The following is a 17,030-nucleotide window of genomic DNA, read 5'->3' on the forward strand; positions in this document are numbered from 1 at the left end:
GACAGCCCCGGTACACGGTGACACCTCCATCACACACCCTTGGTACACTGTGACACCCCCCCACACGGCCCGGTGCACGGCGACAGCCCCGGTACGTGGTGACACCCCCACCTCACACCCCCGGGGCCCGGTGACAGCCCCGGTACGGGTGACACCCCCATCACACAGTCCCACACACGGTGACACCCCAGCCCCTCCGGTACGGTGACACCCCCACCGCAGCCCCGGCACACGGTGACCCCCCGGGCCCGGGCGCAGGCAGGAGGCCGCAGGCAGCACCCGGGGCTCGCGCTGCTCCTTTATTGGGTACAAAACGAAGGCAGCCGGGCAGCGGGGGGGGGGCCGGGCCCCGGGGCTGGGGGCACAGCAAAAGGGGGGGCACAGGCCAGGCCCGGGACCCCCAGGCCCTGCCCCGGAGCCGTTCCTGCTGTCCCCGAGGGGGACGTGAGGCCACCGCTGCCCTGTCGAAGAAGAACCTGAGCAAGAAGGGCAGCAGCGGCGGGGGCTGGGCAGACCCCCCCTCCCCCCCCCCCCGGGACCCCGGGGCTGGTCCCCACAGAGCGGGACAGCCCCAGCTGCCCAGGGCCCGGGACAGCGTTTGAACGTCAAACCCCCCCGGAGCAGCCCGGGCCGGGCAGGGGATGGAGTGCGAGCGGTGGGGACAAGGCGGTTCCGTGAGGACGTCCCCAATCCCTGATGGTGGCCGAGGAGCCGGCCTGCCCCGCGGGAGAGCCGGGGGGGCTGCTCGAAATAAATACCAATAAATACAGATTCCAGCGAGGGAGCCAGGGCCAGAGGAAGCCTCGAGGGACCCAACCCTGGCCCCCTCCTCCCCAGGGAAGAGGGTGACCGGCCCCTCAGGCACGCGAGACCACCCCCCCCTCCCGCGGGCACGGCCAGCCTGGGGGGCAGAGGCAGATCTCGGGGGGCGAGGGGCACCCCCCCCTCCCTGGGGGCTGCAGGAGATGCCATCGCTCCCTCCCTCCTCCTCGGAGGGTGGAGGGAGGCTGGCAGCGAGGGGCTCGTCCTGCGGGCCAGGAGTGGGGGGCTGGCAGGGCCGTGCTGCGGGGGGTGGGCACAGGCTGGCAGCTGGGAGCCCCTCCTGGGGGCGCAGGCAGGGCGCCGGCCCTGTAGCCAGCCTGGCTAGTGGCCCCGTGGCCAGCCAGCTCAGCAGTCCATGCTGTCGCTCTCACACCAGGCAGCGGGGCCGTCAGTGCCGAAGTATCTGTCCCCAAAGTTACCTGGAGGACGAGGGGACAGAGTGAGGTGACGGCAGCACCCACCCCATCACACGTCCCCCCCAGGGGCTCCCCGCGGGGCGAGGGGCTCAGCACCCCCCGCCCGCCCTCACCGATGCCCGGGATGATGTGGAACTCCTCGTTGATCCTCTTGTCCACGGCGGTGGTGATGATGCGGACGCGGGGGAAGGCGTAGGCCACGGAGTGCACCCCCATCTCCGCCATCAGCAGCGACAGCAGGAAGATCCTGTCCTCCTGCACGTCGTGATCCTGCGGCACGCGGAGCCCTGAGAGCCCGGCCGGCGCCGGCAGGGCCCCGCGCCCCCCCTCGCCCCCCCCCGGCCCCTCACCAGCAGGACGCGCACCGCCATCATGGCCGCGGCGCCCGTGGACACGGTGCTGTCCATGAGGATGACGTAGTCCTCGCTGATCTCCTTGGGCAGGCGCAGGTAGTGGAGCTGAGGGGGGGAGGAGAGGTGTCACCCACCGCGCGGTGCCGGGGGGCTCGGCGCCGGGGCAGCGGGCGCCGCTCACCTCGGGCTCCCCTGTGTCGAGGTTGGTCTGGATGAGGATCTTGCCCAGGCGGATGTCCTTGCAGACGGCGGTCAGGGCCTGCTCCATGGTCTCGCCGGCGCGCAGGATGGACACCCCTGTGATCTGGGGAGGGACGGGGACACGCTCGCCCGGTGCCGCGCTGGCCCGGGACGGGGCAGCCGCGTGCTCGTGGGCAGAGAGGGGCCGGGATGACGCCTCACCCTCTGCCTGTGGAACCGCTTCCCTTCGTACGTCGTCCCCTGGGGCGTCTCCACCGTGACCGACTGCAGAGAGGGGAGAAGGGAGCACGGGCACAGCCGGGCGGCCCAGGGGCTCGGGGAGGGGCAGACGTGGCCGTGGCCGAGGAGCGGTCGCTCACCTTCAGCGGCAGGAAGGAGAGGGCATGTTCGATCAACAGCCTCATCAGGCGCTTGGAGTAGAAGATGAACTCGTCCCTGGTCGTGTCCTTGTTCCTGTTGAGGGAGGACACGTGTGTGAGAGAGAGCAGAGTCCCTGCTCCGGAGGAGGGCCAGCACCATGGGGACGGGGAAGCTCATGGGGAGGAGACAGTTCACAACCAGGGACAGTTCGGGGCTGGCTGAAGAGCTGGGGGGCTGCCTAGGAAGGGCCACACGGCCCAGGAAGGTGTTCAGCTCCCCTGGAAGGGGGACAACCAGCCCGCAGATCACGCAGAGAGGACAAGAGCTGACTCGGCACGGCGGGCTGGCCCGGCTGGCCACGGGGACAAAGCCAGTGGCATGGAGGGATCAGCGCGCGCAGCATCAGCAGCTCGGCGCAGACGTACCCCCTGACCCCGAGCGGGGACGAGCGCGGCGTCACTCGCTCTGAGCACCCGCTAATCGCCGCCGGCAGCTTTGCAGGGCCGGGGATTTAGGACGTAACTGCTGAGTGCGTGGAAAGAGCCGGGAGCAGAGCGGGGGGTGGGAGCAGCACAACGCACTGAAACCCCGGAGCGAGCGGGGGGTGTTTGGGAGCACACCCCAGCCGGGCCCTGGCACGGCACCAGGAGCACCCCGAGGGGGACGGCCCAGACCCAGCAGGGCCCAGAGCAGCTGGGCCACGGGAAAGCGCCCGACACGTTCCCAGCTCCTCTGTGTGTGCACCGAGGCAGAGGGAAACCACTGCCAGGGACCAGGCGGGTGTGGAAATACCCGGTGTTACCTCACGGCAACGCCGAAGTGCTGAGGGCAGCGAAAATAAAATAAATAGAAACCAGAATAAAGCCACGACGGGGCTGTAACTCACAGGAACCCCCCTTCTCCCTCTGGAGGGGTAAAGCCAACTGTACACGAGCCAAGCCAGGGGCAGGGGGGGCAAGCGGCTGCTTCTCTTCCTGGAGCGTTGTGACCACCAGCACATGGAGAATCACAGAATCGTTTTGGCTGGGAAGGACCTTCAAGACCATCGAGTCCAACCGTTACCCCAGCACTGCCAAGGCCACCACTGACCCATGTCCCTCAGCACCACATCTACACGGCTTTTAAATCCCCCCAGGGATGGGGACTCCATGCTGCCCTGTGCCAGCACTTGACAACCCTTTTGGGGAAGAAATTGTTCCCGATACCCTACGTGTTGTAGGGTAACTCATTCATCACACACCAGAAACCGCGGTGTGAAACCCTGCGTGTCCCGTGACACAGTGTTCACACACGCAGGGACACGAGGGTGTGGGGCACTGCCCTGCTGCCTGTCCCAGCCCCACGGCACTCGGAGGGCTGTTCTCAGGAGGGCAGCACAGCCCCCCCCCAGCACCGCCAGCCAGAGGTCCCTCAGCAGGAATGGGAGGAGGTTCTGAGATCTGTTTGTCACTTGGAATGTGACCATGAAGAACCTCGAATCCTGGGTGCAGTTTTGGGCCCCTCACGACAAGAAAGACCTTGAGGTGCTGGAGCGAGTGCAGAGAAGGGCAACGGGGCTGGGGAAGGGTCTGGAGCACAAGTGTGATGGGGAGCGGCTGAGGGACCTGGGGGGGTTTAGCCTGGAGAAAAGGAGGCTGAGGGGAGACCTTCTCGCTCTCTACAACTGCCTGCAAGGAGGGTGTAGCGAGGGGGGTTGGTCTCTTCTCCCAGGTAACAAGTGATGGGATGAGAGGAACCGGCCTCAAGTCGTGCCAGGGGATGCAGGACGCAGCTGAAGCCTGTCCCTCTCCTGTGACCAGAGCCTAAAGCCTGCGTGTGCCCCAGTGTGTTCTGGGGAGCGCGAGGAACAAAGGGACCCCGCAGACCCCGGCCATCACCAGAGGGAGGAGGCGGAACTGGCACCGGCCCAGGAGAGGCAGAAGGATAGTGAGTATTTTTACTCTGTATTTTAAGGCATCATCTGCCAGTTCTCACGCGCCGCCGCGATGACAGACAGCCCGGCCGCCAGCGCTCCGCAGAGGGACACGCAGCCGCTGCTGGCCCGAGGTGTTCGTGCAGCCGGACCCCAGAGCTCCACGTGACCGGAGAGCCCGGCCAGCGCGAGCATCTCCGGCACGCCCAAGGACAGCGGGGCACCCCCGGGCACGGGGGACATCAGCTCCGGGAGAGACAGGCGCCCAGGCAGCGCTTCGGCGTGGGCTGGCGGCACGCGCTCCCCCGTGGGTGGGCTTCACCCCCACGGGTGGGCTTTGCCCCCGCGCCCACCCACAGCAGCTTCGGCAGCGCTGCCCGAGCTCCCCACGCACAAGCCCTGCCTCCGTGGGCAGCCTCCCCCAGCCAGCTGCCCCTCACGAGCCCCACGCTGGCCCTGTTGGCCACAGATAGGGGCAGTCGGCCATCCCAGCCCTGGGTGGGACAGGCCCATGGGTGCTCCTGCAGAGCCCAGCTCCTCTGACAGGTGCCCTGGGGACGGGGGAGCATCCTCGGCCCCTGCACTGCAGGCCCCAGCGTGCCGCCCTGTTCCTGCATGGGCGAAGGCAACCAAGAAACTTCTCACCCAGGGGACAAGCCACCGCCGACGAGGCAAAGGGGAGGGGGTGCTGCAAGGGAGGGCAGCCCCGACACCCCCTGGCAGCGGGGGAGGACCCTCCCCATGGCGGGCACAGCGCAGGATCGCTCCAGCCGTGCCTCCACGCCGAGAGCACTCCCCAAAGAGGACATCACTGCCCACTCACCCCACCGCCTCGGACCCCTGCCCTTGCCCAGGCGAAGCCCACGGGCAGCACACGCACCCCTGCAAGCCAGGAGGCCGCAGCTGGGCAGCTCCTGAGGACCTCGATGTCCCCTGGCACCCACGGCAGGGACGGCAGGAACGTGCTGGGTGGCCTGGGAGGGACCAGCAAGGGTCTGGCTGGGAGCTGGAGTGCGGGGTCAGCTCAGCTCACGGATGCGGGGGTCTGGAGCTGCATCCAGCCCCCGGGACACTCGAGCACGGACAGGTCTCATGTCTGAACCACCCGCCCTGGTGCTGGCAGCTTCCCGGCACGCGAGGAGCACCTCGCTCTGCCCCTCGCTGAGGCACCAGCAGCCACATGCTTCCCAAGGGCAGCTCCAGCGGGGGACAACGTGTCCTGCCAGGGCACAAAGTCCAAAGGCTCAGGCCAGAGCAAACCTGCGGGGAGGCGGGTGACCCACGGGCTGTGCCGCAGGGGACGGCCCGGGGCCCTTCCATGAGCGGTGGGGAGGCAACGCCGCTCTCCTGCGGCACAGAGAGCCCGAGGTGACCCGGGGCTGTCAGGGGCAGAAAGGGCAGAGGGAGCCCGAGGTGCCTCGGGGCTGTCGGGGGCAGAAAGGGCTGTCCAGGCACTGCGGGGTCCCGACGTGCGGCACCGAATGCTCCTACGGGCTCTGGCGATCTGGAGCCAACACCAAAGCATCTGTAAGTTGGCAGGTATGACCCACACCCTCATTACACTGCCCATTCTCACCCTGATCTTGAATAAACTCACTCAGCTGCCCCAGGGCAGGGCTGTTTTTCAGTTTCTGCCTCTCCACACTCACTCTGGAGCCCACCTCTCCCCGAGACGCCCAGCCTGAATTTGCCACGACTAAACCCAGCGAGATGCCATCTGCTGCCACACCACCACCGTCCCGGAGGGCCCTTGGAGCAGGAGGCTGGAGCACAGAGCAGCCTCCAGCGCTGAACAACAGGGACACGATGCCGGCCAGCAGCAGCCCGGTGAGCCGAGATCGAGGGGGAGCCCCGCTGGGAAAGGCAGGGTGGAGAAAGGGTGGCTGGAGGGGAACCCTGGCTCAGAGCCCTGGTGCACCCACAGCCGCCGGGTTTGGCGTGCCGAGACACTCCAAAAGGCAGAGGAGCTCCTCGGCTCAGGGACCTCGGTACCGGCGCTGCTCCCGCTCTCCTCGCCGCCTCGGGCTGCAGCAGGATGGAGGGGGTGGCTGACAGCCCGAGCCAACGCCCCTCACAAACGTGGTATTTGTCATTTACCATCTGGAGGAGGCAAAGTCCTCCTCCCCGCAGCCCTGCCGCCCGCTCCAGGCACGGCACCGCCCCGGCAGCGCTGCTGGACGCCAGCCACGGCCCGCGCGGGCTCGCTCCCCTCCCTCCCCGGGGCAGCTGAACAAACTAAGCCTAAGCAGATTAAGGCTATTAAACCCTCGTGGAGGCACAACAGGCCCTTCCCAGCGAGGCACAAGGACGCAGGCTCCAAGGAGGAAGATGAGAACAGCAGCTCCAGATGAGGGAGGATGCAGTGCCTGCAGCACTGTCCCTGCTGGACAAGGGCTGGTCAAACCCGGCCCTGGAGAAGCCCCGGCTCACGCTGGCCCCAGAGCAGCACACAGCAGCACTGTGCTGTCCGCTCTCCAGGGGACCAGGAGGAGCCACAGCAAACAGGTCCCTGCCAACAGGAAGGCTACGGACAGAGCGGCTGCCGCACAGACTCGCCTTCTTCTCTCCCTGCACAACCCCGGGGTAACGGAAAGCCACTCCTGTGCAAGCAAAGCACACCCAGCCCCTGGAGCTGCTGATCCCCAGGATCCCCCTTCCCTCCTCACATCCCACCGAGCGCACGGACGGGGGATGAGCTACAGAAACCAGCTCAGGCCACAAAGGCAGCACTGCCCGAGCACTGGAGCAAGAAGATGCTGGAGGGACGTGGTCTCACCTGCTCCAGAGTTCCCTTAGCTGGACCTGAACAGAACTACTTGAAGTGCACAGCCCAGGGGTGAGGCACGTGGGCTTCGGACACCGGCACAGCCTACGTCACCCGCTGAGGCGCATCACCCGGCTCCTCACCGCTGCAAACCGCCTCCAGAGCCTGCGCCTCGACAGGGAGGAGCCTGGAGGAGGAACACCGGGCTTGCCACGAGGTGCCCAGCCTGTGTGCAGTCACGGGGTTACCTTCTCCAACCCAACACGCAGGCGCGGGCAGCCGGCCACGGCGTGGGCAGGCACAGAAGAGCCCTGCTGAGCTCAGCACCCCCTTTGTCTCACCGCCCAGCGACAAGGAATGCCCCAGTGGTCCCAGGGGATTCAGCTCCTGACCCTACACTGATGCTACTGGAAAAAAGGATCGTGGGTGGGGAATGAAAAGATGAAGTGAGCGGCGAAATCACGGAGGCAGCAGCCTGGGCCCCTTCTGTAACCTGGCCTAAAGCCGAGCGCCCCAGGAGAGGGGTAGCAAGGGCACCTCAGCCCGTGCTCCAGCCAGCAAAGGGCCAACCAGTCTCCTCTGGCTTGAAAGACACCCCAGGGCAGACGTGCCAAGGTCTTGTCGCCAAAAAAGCGCCTGCAGGCCAGAGCCAGCCCTGTTCAGCAGTTCTGCCCCAAGAAGACACCCACATCCAAAGCCCTAAAGGCAGAGGAGGGAAAACCCGCGGCAGGTTTTGCAGCGTGATCCTGCAGAACCCCCGAGTCCCCTACCTGATGATGGTGTGCATGCCTCGCACCTGCGGCGTGCTCTCCAGGACGCTCAGCGTCTTCGGCAGGGGCTGCCCTTGGTGGGCAGAGGCCAGCGCTGCCCTGCAACAGGGACGCGGCCATCAGAGCTGCACACGCACAGAGCCACCGCGCCGGGCCCCGCAGCCCCCCGCCGGAGAACCGACCGCACGGGCTGGAGCCTCCCCACCCCGACCCCGAGGAAAGCCCCACTCTGGCACCAGGCACGAGACCCCACAGCGGTACCACCCTGCACAACCGGGGCAAACCTCCCCCGACCCCAAACCTGGCTGTTGGCAGCCCCTGCCAGCCCCTGGGGAGCGGGAGCAGCAGCTCCGCGCAGGCACGGCCGTGCCACGACCCAGGACAGGGCTGCCCGGGCTGCAGAGCCACGAGGGCTGACCCGTGGAGTGACCACGTGAAGTCACCGAGAACAGGGACTGTCCAGGGCACTTCTCCCACCGAAGGGAGCAGCCCGGGGCAGCCCAGCACTCAGGGCAGGACCCGTGCTCGCAGGGAGCAGTCGCACACGCCCAGCCCCGCTGCTGTGGGACGGGTCACGCAGGAGCCTGTGGCCACAGCGAGCCCCCAAGAAGCTGCACACGCAGGGCGGCCGCCTCGGCAGCCGAGGGAGAGCAGCTACGCTCGGGCATCTCAGCAAAGCCTCGGCCAAAGGGACAGAGAAGAGGCAGGACTCGGGCGAGAGCGGGTGCTGGCAGCCCTCCACCCCCGGCCCACGATCCGGCTCCTCCGCAGCTGGCAGGTCCCCACGTACCTGACGGTGATCTCGCGCTGGGTGGCAGAGGGGGGACATCCACCGTGGCAAACGGGGAAAGAAAGGACATCCAGTCACTGCACCCGCCAGGCACAGGCCCTGTCCCACTCCCACCCCGTCCTGGGGCTGAACCGGGAGCAGGAAAACCACCGCTGGGCACAGCCCGCGCCAGCAGCGGTCGCCAGCCCCCCCTCACCTTCTCCAGCTGGCTGTGCACGTGCTGCACGATGAGGTCCAGGGCCACCGAGTTCTCCCCACCTGCCAGGGGAGCGGAGACGCCACGTCAGGGGCACGCTGACCCTGACCCATCAGGGGCACGCTGACCCCCACCCATCAGGGGCACCCGCTCCCCACACTCGGGCCGGGTCTGGCAAACCCGGCGCGGTCTCACCCCTGGGCACCACGATGTCGGCGACCTGCACGGTGGGCTCGATGTACTGCTCGAAGGCGGGCTTCACGAACTTGTTGTACTGCTTGATGACGCCCACGATGTCGCGCCCGCGCTCCATGATGTCGCGCTGCAGCCGCCGCACCAGCCGGATGTCGGAGTCCGTGTCCACAAACACCTTCATGTCCAGGAGCTGGAAAACTGGGAGGGGTGAGCACCCCCCTACGCAGCCCCTCGTCAGACCCACCCTGTTCCCCTCGCCCACGGCCCAGCCGGGTCTGACCCCGCAGCGCTGCCTCCCCCGCAGTCCCTGACACGGCACCTCCTGCCCGTCCCACCCGCAGCACAGCACCGCGCCGCTCCCACGCCACGCACCGAGACGGGCCGCCAGCCGCATCAGGCAGCGATACCTTCAGCAACTCCTTGTTCGCAAAGGCCAGGATCCCCTCAAACACGATGACGTTGGCACCGTACACCGTTTTCTGCGGGCAGAGAAGAGCTGCACTCATCCTCCCCCCTCCAGCACGCTGCAGCAACGCCAGCCCCAGCACAGACACCTCAACCCCTGACCCACGCCGGGCTCTCGCCACCCGTGGGCAGGACCCCCTACAACCGCCCTACATCACCCAGTCTTTGAGGGCCCTTTTTCTCACCCCTGCGCTTGATGCCCCAGCCCTGCACTGACCCGGGACCCAGAGCCCTGCTCCAGAGCCCCAAACCTCTGCCCAGCGCCTTCCCCCAGCACTCCTCCATGCTCTGCACCACAGCCTCTCCCCGAACTCTGCACTGGCCCGTTTCCACGTCCATCTCCCTGCCCCTGCACCCCCAATCCCCACAGAATGATCCTCCCGCACCCGACTGCCCCCAGCCCCTCACAGGCCCCTCAGCCCCCACACTCCCCACCTCTGCCCCACAGGCATCCCCCCCGTCCCGGGGGCTCTCCCCCAGCCTGCCCGCCCTCCCGTGGCCCGGCCCGGCCCCCCTGCGGCACCCACCCACTCGCGGCGGCGGCTGTGCGTGGTGAAGTCGTAGACCGGCACCTTCACGCTCTTGCCCTTCTTCAGCTTGCGCAGGACGCTGACGAGCAGCTCGAAGTCGAAGGCGTCGGGGTGGTCGAAGTTGTAGTCGCTGCGGGCTGCCAGCGCCTGCTGCCCCTCGTCCAGCACCTGCGGGCAGCGTCACCGCTCAGCACCGCGCCAGTCCCCGACCCCTGTCACCGCTCAGCCCCGCGCCAGCCCCCGACCCCCGTCACCGCTCAGCCCCGCGCCAGCCCCCCGGCCCTCACCTTGTAGAAGGAGTCCATGGAGAGCAGCACGACCCAGGGCACGTCCAGCGCCTCGATGATCCGCGTCGCCACCGTCGTCTTGCCCGAGGCGCTGCCGCCGCACAGGCCTGGGGACGAGCGGGTGGTGGCACCGCGGCGGCCCCGGCCTCGGCTCAAGGCCCGGCTCCATCATTTCCCCGGCTCCAGCTCCATCCCTTCCCCGCCTCGGCTCTGGTACCGGTACCAGCTCCATCCCGGCCCCGGTACTGGCTCCATCCTTGCCCCAGCTCCAGCTCCATCCCTGCCCCAGCCCCAGCTCCATCCCCGCCCCGGCCCCGGTACCGGCCCCAGCTCCATCCCCGCCCCGGCCCCGGCTCTGTCCTTGCCCCGGCCCCGGCCCCGGCCCCAGCCCCGGCCTCGGCTCAAGGCCCAGCTCCATCATTTCCCCGGCCCCAGCTCCATCCCGGCCCCGGTACCGGTAGCAGCTCCATCCCTTCCCCGCCCCGGCCCTGGTCCCGGTCCCGGTACCAGCTCCATCCCCGCCCCGGCCCCGGTACCGGCCCCAGCTCCATCCCCGCCCCGGTCCCGGTCCCGGCCCCAGCTCCATCCCGGCCCCGGCCCGGCCCCGCCGCTCACCGATGACGAAGGCCTCGTCCACGGGCGCGCCGGTCTCGCTGTACCAGGGCGGCCGCCCGGCCGTGTAGATGGTCCGCTTACTGGTGCGCAGCAGCGGCGGCTCCGGTTTGCACTGGCTGGCGGTCCGCCGCCGCGGGGACGGCGCCAGCGGCAGCCGGCTCAGCAGCGAGCCCAGCGGGCCGGGGCCGGGGCCGGGGCCGGGGCCGCGCTCGGTGCCCCACGCTCCGCGCCGCTCCTCCGCGCCCGCCGCCGCCATCGCCACGGGCCGCGCCGGGCGGGACGGGCCGCGCCGCGGGGGCTGCCGGGACGGGCCGCGGCTGCTCACGGCTCCCGGCGGCCCCCGCGGCCCCGCCCCGCCCCGCGGGCACCGGGGACCCCCCCCCGCCCTGGGCAGCCTGTGCCCGTGTCACCCCGGCACCGAGGAGCGCGGCCCGGTGTCCAGAGGGACCCTCCCGGGGACCGGTTTATGCCCGTGGCCTCTGGCCCCGGCACTGGGCACCGCCGGGCACATCCCGGCTCCGTCCCCCCCGGGCACCCTCCCTGCGGGCGCTCACCGACACGGATCCCCCCCCTGACCCTCCCTGCTCCGGGCTGAGCAGCCCCAGCTCCCGCAGCCCCTCCCCACAGCACAGACGCTCCAGCCCTTCAGCGTCTCGGTGGCCCCTCGCTGGGCTCTCCCCAGTCTGCCCATGTCCCTCCTGTACTGGGGAGCCCGGCACCGGACCCAGCACCCCAGGGGTGGCCGCACAGCGCCGAGCAGAGGGGAAGGATCCCCTCCCTCCACCTGCCAACGCTCCCGGGGCAGCCCAGGACGCGTTAAACAGCACTGGACCCAGTACTGACCCCTGGGGCACACTGGTCGTTACTGGCCTCCAACCAGACTGTGCCCCCGATCACCACCCCGGGCCCGGCCACGCAGCCCGTTGTCATGCACCTCCCTGCCTGCTCACCCGGCCCCCGCTGCAGCAGCGTCTGCGGGAGGATCTCGGGGGACACTGAGGCGCCAGCCTTGCTGAAGTGGGGGGGACAATGGCCGCCGCGCTCCCCGCACCTACAGCAGGCGACCGGGGTGGCCAGGCGCAGCCTCCCCTCGGTGAAGCCGCACTCACTCCTGGTGACTCTCCTGCCCCTCACACGCTCAGGGTGGTTCCCAGGATTAGTTGCCCCCGTCGCCTCCACGGGGGCAGCAGCAAGGTGGACCCCCTGCACCGGAGCGGTCCCTCCCCGGGCCCGAGCAGCCCCCCGGTACCCCAACAGCCCCCCGGTACCCCAACAGCCCCCCTACAAAAGCCGCCCCCCTGGCACAAACAGCTCCCACGTACCCCAGCAGCCCCCCTGGACCCGATCATTAACCACGTTAACCACGGGCTGCCGCCCGGTGCCCTCCCGGGGCCTCGTGGGGCCCAGCGGCTCCGGTGCAGCGTCCTGCGGCCCCACGCGGTCACCCCCCGCGCCCGTGGCCGGTGTCTCGGTGTGGCCGCGGGCCGGGCCCTCCCCGCTGCCCGGAGCGGCGGCACCGCCGGGTGGGACCCCCCTCCTGCCCCGGGAGGTGCCGGTCCCCCGGAACGCGGGTCTGGGGGGCGGGGCTGCGGGGGGCGGGGCCGCGGCGGGGGGCAGGACCGCGGCGGGGGGCGGGGCCCGGCGGTCCCGGCGGCGGGTGCCCGCGGTGCCGCTCGCCCCCGGTATGGAGTCCCCGAGCGGCACCGAGAGCGCCCGCCTGGTCAGCCCGCGGGGCGGCCCCGCCGACGGCAGCCTGCGCCTCAAGAGGTACCGCCGGCACCGGCACCCCATCGCCCGGCGCCTCCATCACCGGCACCTCCATCGGCACCGGCAACGCGGCACCCTCATCACCCCCGGCACCAGCACCTCCATCACCGGCACCTCCATCCGCACCGGCACCCCGGCACCCTCATCACCCCCATCATCCCCATCACCCCCATCATCCCCGGCACCAGCACCTCCATCACCGGCACCCCCACTGCCCCGGCACCCTCAGCCCCTCCATATCACCCCCCACCGGCACCTCCGGCACCCCCCTCACGCCGGCACTGCCACCCCCGGCACCCCATCACCCCCCGCCACCGCCACCTCCATCATTCCCTGCATCTGCAGCCCTCGATCCCCCCGCACTGGCTCCCCCATCACCCCCGGCATCTCCATCACCCCCGGCACCCCCACCCCCGGCACCGGCACCCCCCGGCACCCGCAAGCCCCCGGCACGTCCAGCTCTGCCCAGCTCCCACGCCTCCCACCCCCCCGACACCGGCAGCCCCCGGCACGTCCAACCCCTGCCAGCCTCCACGCCTTCATCCCTCTCGCACGGACATCAGCCGCTCCGCAGACCCCCGAGCCAGCCCTGACCGTCCGTGCGCTGGCACCTCCTTCCAGCCCGCACCGGCACCCGCACCCCTGACACCGGCACCTCCCCGGTACCGGCACCTCCATCCAAGCGGAACCAGCACCCGCACCCGTGCGCCAGCCCCGCTCCCACCTCGGGTGTCCGTCCGGCTGGGACCGGCGCCCAAACGTCACCTCCCCGCACCGGCACCGTCCATCCATCACCTCCCCGCACCGGCACCGTCCATCCCCTCCATCACCTCCCCGCACCGGCACCGTCCATCCCCTCCATCACCTCCCCGCACCGGCACCGTCCATCCCCTCCCCGCACCGTCACCGTCCATCCATCACCGCCCGCCCCGGCACCGTCCATCCGTCACCTCCCCGCACCGGCCCCGTCCATCCCTCTCCCGCACTGCTGTCCCATGCATCACCGCCCGGAGCCCCGGCCCCCGCCCGCCTCCGCCGCCCCGCTCCCTGCGCCTCACGTCCCCGCACCGGAGCCCCGTCCAGCAGCCCAGCCCCAGACGTGACACCTCGGTCCCACCGGCACCTCCGCCGCAGGCACCCGCTCCCGCACCGCCCCCGGCCCCGCCACCACCCGCCCCCGGCCGGGCTCCCCCCGGCCCCGCCGCGCAGCCGGGGCGAGGCGGGCAGCTCCGGTAATGCGGGGCCGGGGGCGGACCGTCCCCCGAGCATCGCCCCGGCCCCGCCGGGAGCCCCGCGCCGCCTCCCGCCGCCGGCTCCGTGACTGCCCGTACCGGGGGCGGGTGGTCGCGGCGGGACCGGCTCCCCCGTACCCCCGCGGAGCCCAGCACGGCAGCGGGAGCTTGGGGCGGCCGGGCAAGACCGCGGCTCCCGGGAGCCCCGGGGGTGCCGGGTGGGGGCTCCGGGGGCGGTGCAGCCGGCAGTGATCCCCGCCCCCAGTCTCTTTGCAGGCTCCCCGGCCCCACCGGCCCCACCGGCCTCACCGGCCCCACCGGCCCCGCCGGCTCCAGACCCCCGGTGCCGCTGCAGCCCCCCGGCCCCCAGCCCCGGCCCGGGGCGGCTCCAGGCCCGCCGGCAGCTCAGAGTCGCCTGCACCGTCTGCTGCATCTTCATGGTCGGGGAGGTGATAGGTAACGGGGGGACGGGGACGGGGGTGCCCCAGCCGGGCGCTGGGTGCCAGCTGCCTGTGCCCGCAGGCGGGTACCTGGCGCACAGCCTGGCCATCATGACGGACGCGGCCCACCTGCTGACCGATGTGGGCAGCATGGCCGTCAGCCTCTTCTCCCTCTGGGTCTCCACCCGCCCGCCCACCAAGACCATGAGCTTCGGCTGGCACCGCTCGGGTGAGCCGGGGGGCACGGCCCCACGGGAGCCCCGCGGCCGGGTGGGCGCTGACGGCTCCCGCCCCGCAGAGGCGCTGGGCGCGCTGGCCTCCGTCCTCTCCATCTGGGTGGTGACCGGGGCCCTCGTCTACCTGGCGGCCGCCCGCATCGTCAGCAACGACTACGAGATCGAGGCGCGGGCCATGCTGGCCACGTCCGCCGGCGCCGTCGGCGTCAACCTGGTGTATGTCCCACGTGGGGTCATGCGCGTCTGCGGCCCCCAGCCCCGCGGCCCCCACGCAGCCCCAGCCCACACCCCAGCCCCACGTGTGTCCCTGGCGCCCCAAAACCCCCCAGTCACCTTCCGTCCCTGTGCACCAGCCTCCTGTCCCCGAGTGCCACCTCCCCCTGTTCCCTGCCCCCCAGATGCTCCCAGCTTCCACCCCCTGTACGTACAGCCCCTGGCCCCACATCCCCTGGCCCCACATCCCCTGGCCCCCCCAAGCAGCAAACCCCTCAGCCCTGCTGCCATGCCCATCCTGGGCCCTGGCACTTCCCCCTGGCCTGAATCCCTGTCCTGCCCTGGTCCCACACACTCCCTGGCCCCACGCACCTCCCCGCAGTGCTGTGGCTGCCCCGTCCCTGCTGCGCCTCCAGCCCTGCCCCACAGTGCCCCCCTGCCCCACAGCTCCCCACCCTCCTGGGCCCTGGGCTGCCCCCTTGCCTGCGCTGCCCGGGCACCGCTGCCTGCGTGCGGGGCTGGGCAGGGCCAGTGGGGTCCCGCACCCTGCCCGGCGCAGCGCTGAGCCAGCCCTGCTCCCCCCAGCATGGCCTACATCCTGCGCCAGTCCCCCGCCGGCCACGGCCACGGCGTGGGGGGCTACGAGCAGCTGGAGAGCACTGGGGGCTGCCGGCCCGGCCGCGCGCCCCTGCCCGGCAGCACCAGCGTCCGCGCGGCCTTCGTGCACGTGGTGGGTGACCTGCTGCAGAGCGTCGGTGTCCTCGTGGCTGCCACCATCATCTACTTCAAGGTGCCCAGGCTGGACGCCCCTCTGCTGCCCTGGGAACAACCCCCTCAGCCCCACGCAGGCTGCTGTGGGGCACGGGGGCCCTGGCACCCCTCCGCCTGGGTGCCCAGCCCGGCTCTGCGCCCCACACAGCCCCTGCTCTCTGCAGCCCCAGTGCAAGATCGCCGACCCCATCAGCACCCTCTTCTTCTCCGTCTTCGTCCTCGGCTCCACCTTCACCATCCTCAGGGACGTCTTCAGAGTCCTCATGGAAGGTCTGTGGCGGGTGTGGGACCGCGGGCACGGGGCTGGCAGGGCGCAGGGGAGGTGCAGAGGAGTCCCTCGGGGCTGCAGCTGCCACGGGCCCTTCCCCACGTGGCAGCTCACCCCCCTCGCACCCAGCCCTGCCCCATCCTTCCCTTGTCCCCCCCGAGCCCCCCTGAGCCCCCCAGTCCGTCCTCCCGGCCCCGGTGAGAGGCTGCCTCACCCCGGAGCCCCCGTCCCCAGCCCGGGCACAGCTGGGGGCAGCCCCCACCTCCGGCTGCTCCCACCACAAGTCCTGCCGCGGCGGGGACCGGGCTGGGGTCCAGCCCCCCGGTGACCGGGCGCCGCTGGCAGGGGCACCGCGGGGCGTCGAGTTCGACGCGGTGAAGGAGGCGCTGCTGGGGGTGCGCAGGGTGAAGGGCGCCCACGACCTGCACCTCTGGGCCCTGACGCCGAGCCACCACGCTGTGTCGGTGCACGTGGCCATCGGTGAGTGCCCCGCGTGCGGCAGGGACGGGGGGGGGGACCCGCCGGCTGCCCCCGTGCCCAGCCGCGCTGCCCTGCCGTCCCCAGACGCCGGCGCCGACCCCGAGACGGTGCTGTGGGAAGCCACCGCCCGGCTGCGGAGCAGGTTCGGCTTCGCCTGGTGCACGGTGCAGGTGGAGCGGGACCGGGAGGAGGCGGCGGCCTGCCCGCACTGCCGGGACCCCCGCCCCTGAGACCCCCGCCCGCCGCAGAGCTGGGCCTGGCCTGGCCCCCACCCCCGGTGCAGGGTGGGCAGCGCTTGGGCTCCTGTCCCCGTGCTGCTGCGGGGCCCCGGCGTGGGACAGTGCCCCTGCGGGCACAGGGCCCGGGGGGGACCCCCCACAGCCTGGCCCCCGGGAACCTCCACCCCAGAGCCCCGAAGGAGGGGGACCCTGCCCCGCCGCACGTCCCCCCACGGAGCCCTGCTGTCCCCCGCAGGAGGGGACATGAGAGAGCTGTGGAGGGGCCCAGGGTCCCACTGCCCCCACAGCCTCGCTGCCACCGGGGGGGCTGGGGAAGCTGCCACTGCGGCACCCGCCGGGGCGCAGGGAGAGGGGGCAGCCGGAGCCCCCCCGCCGGCTCCCCTGGCCCTGCTCCCTGCTCTCTGCCCAGCCGCGGCCCCCTCCATTCCCACCCTCGTGAGTCCGTGTCTGTCGCACCGTGGCGTGTCCGTCTGTCCGTCCCCGCGCAAGGAGCCCCGTGGGCAGCGCCCGCAGCCCCCAATAAACGTGTTGGAGAGCAGCAGCAGCGGCAGCGCAGGCAGCGGGAGGGGAGCGGCGGGGGGTGGCCCAGACCCCCGCAAGGGGCAGAGCGGGGCCGGCTCTGGTCCCCAGTGCTGCCCCCCAGACTCGGCCGCCCCAGGCACCGGCGCAGCCCCGGGGCCCCGTGCCAGCACCACGACCAGCCGTTAC

The 17,030-nt window shown here is 71.1% G+C and overlaps 2 protein-coding genes across 2 annotated transcripts; one reads left to right on the forward strand and one right to left on the reverse strand.

Annotated features, from left to right (window-relative positions):
- Positions 1–286: 286 nt before the first annotated feature.
- Positions 287–10,932, reverse strand: LOC137660782 (uridine-cytidine kinase-like 1). The gene is made up of 14 exons (XM_068395794.1): positions 10,677–10,932; positions 10,062–10,168; positions 9,772–9,942; positions 9,187–9,258; positions 8,780–8,969; positions 8,585–8,646; positions 8,389–8,405; positions 7,599–7,697; positions 2,152–2,245; positions 1,994–2,056; positions 1,773–1,895; positions 1,589–1,696; positions 1,352–1,508; positions 287–1,241 (listed from the first exon to the last, which is right to left on the reverse strand). Exons 1-14 carry the CDS (start codon positions 10,930–10,932, stop codon positions 1,168–1,170), a joined length of 1,593 nt encoding a protein of 530 aa, XP_068251895.1. The 3' UTR covers positions 287–1,167.
- Positions 10,933–12,360: 1,428 nt separating this feature from the next.
- SLC30A3 (solute carrier family 30 member 3) lies at positions 12,361–16,313 on the forward strand. Its single transcript, XM_068396840.1, has 8 exons — positions 12,361–12,443; positions 13,941–14,131; positions 14,198–14,344; positions 14,414–14,567; positions 15,150–15,354; positions 15,500–15,605; positions 15,949–16,083; positions 16,168–16,313. Exons 1-8 carry the CDS (start codon positions 12,361–12,363, stop codon positions 16,311–16,313), a joined length of 1,167 nt encoding a protein of 388 aa, XP_068252941.1.
- The last annotated feature ends 717 nt before the right edge of the window (positions 16,314–17,030 follow it).

Source organism: Nyctibius grandis, chromosome 1 (assembly GCF_013368605.1).
Source record: "Nyctibius grandis isolate bNycGra1 chromosome 1, bNycGra1.pri, whole genome shotgun sequence".
NCBI classification, from domain to species: Eukaryota; Metazoa; Chordata; class Aves; order Nyctibiiformes; family Nyctibiidae; genus Nyctibius; species Nyctibius grandis.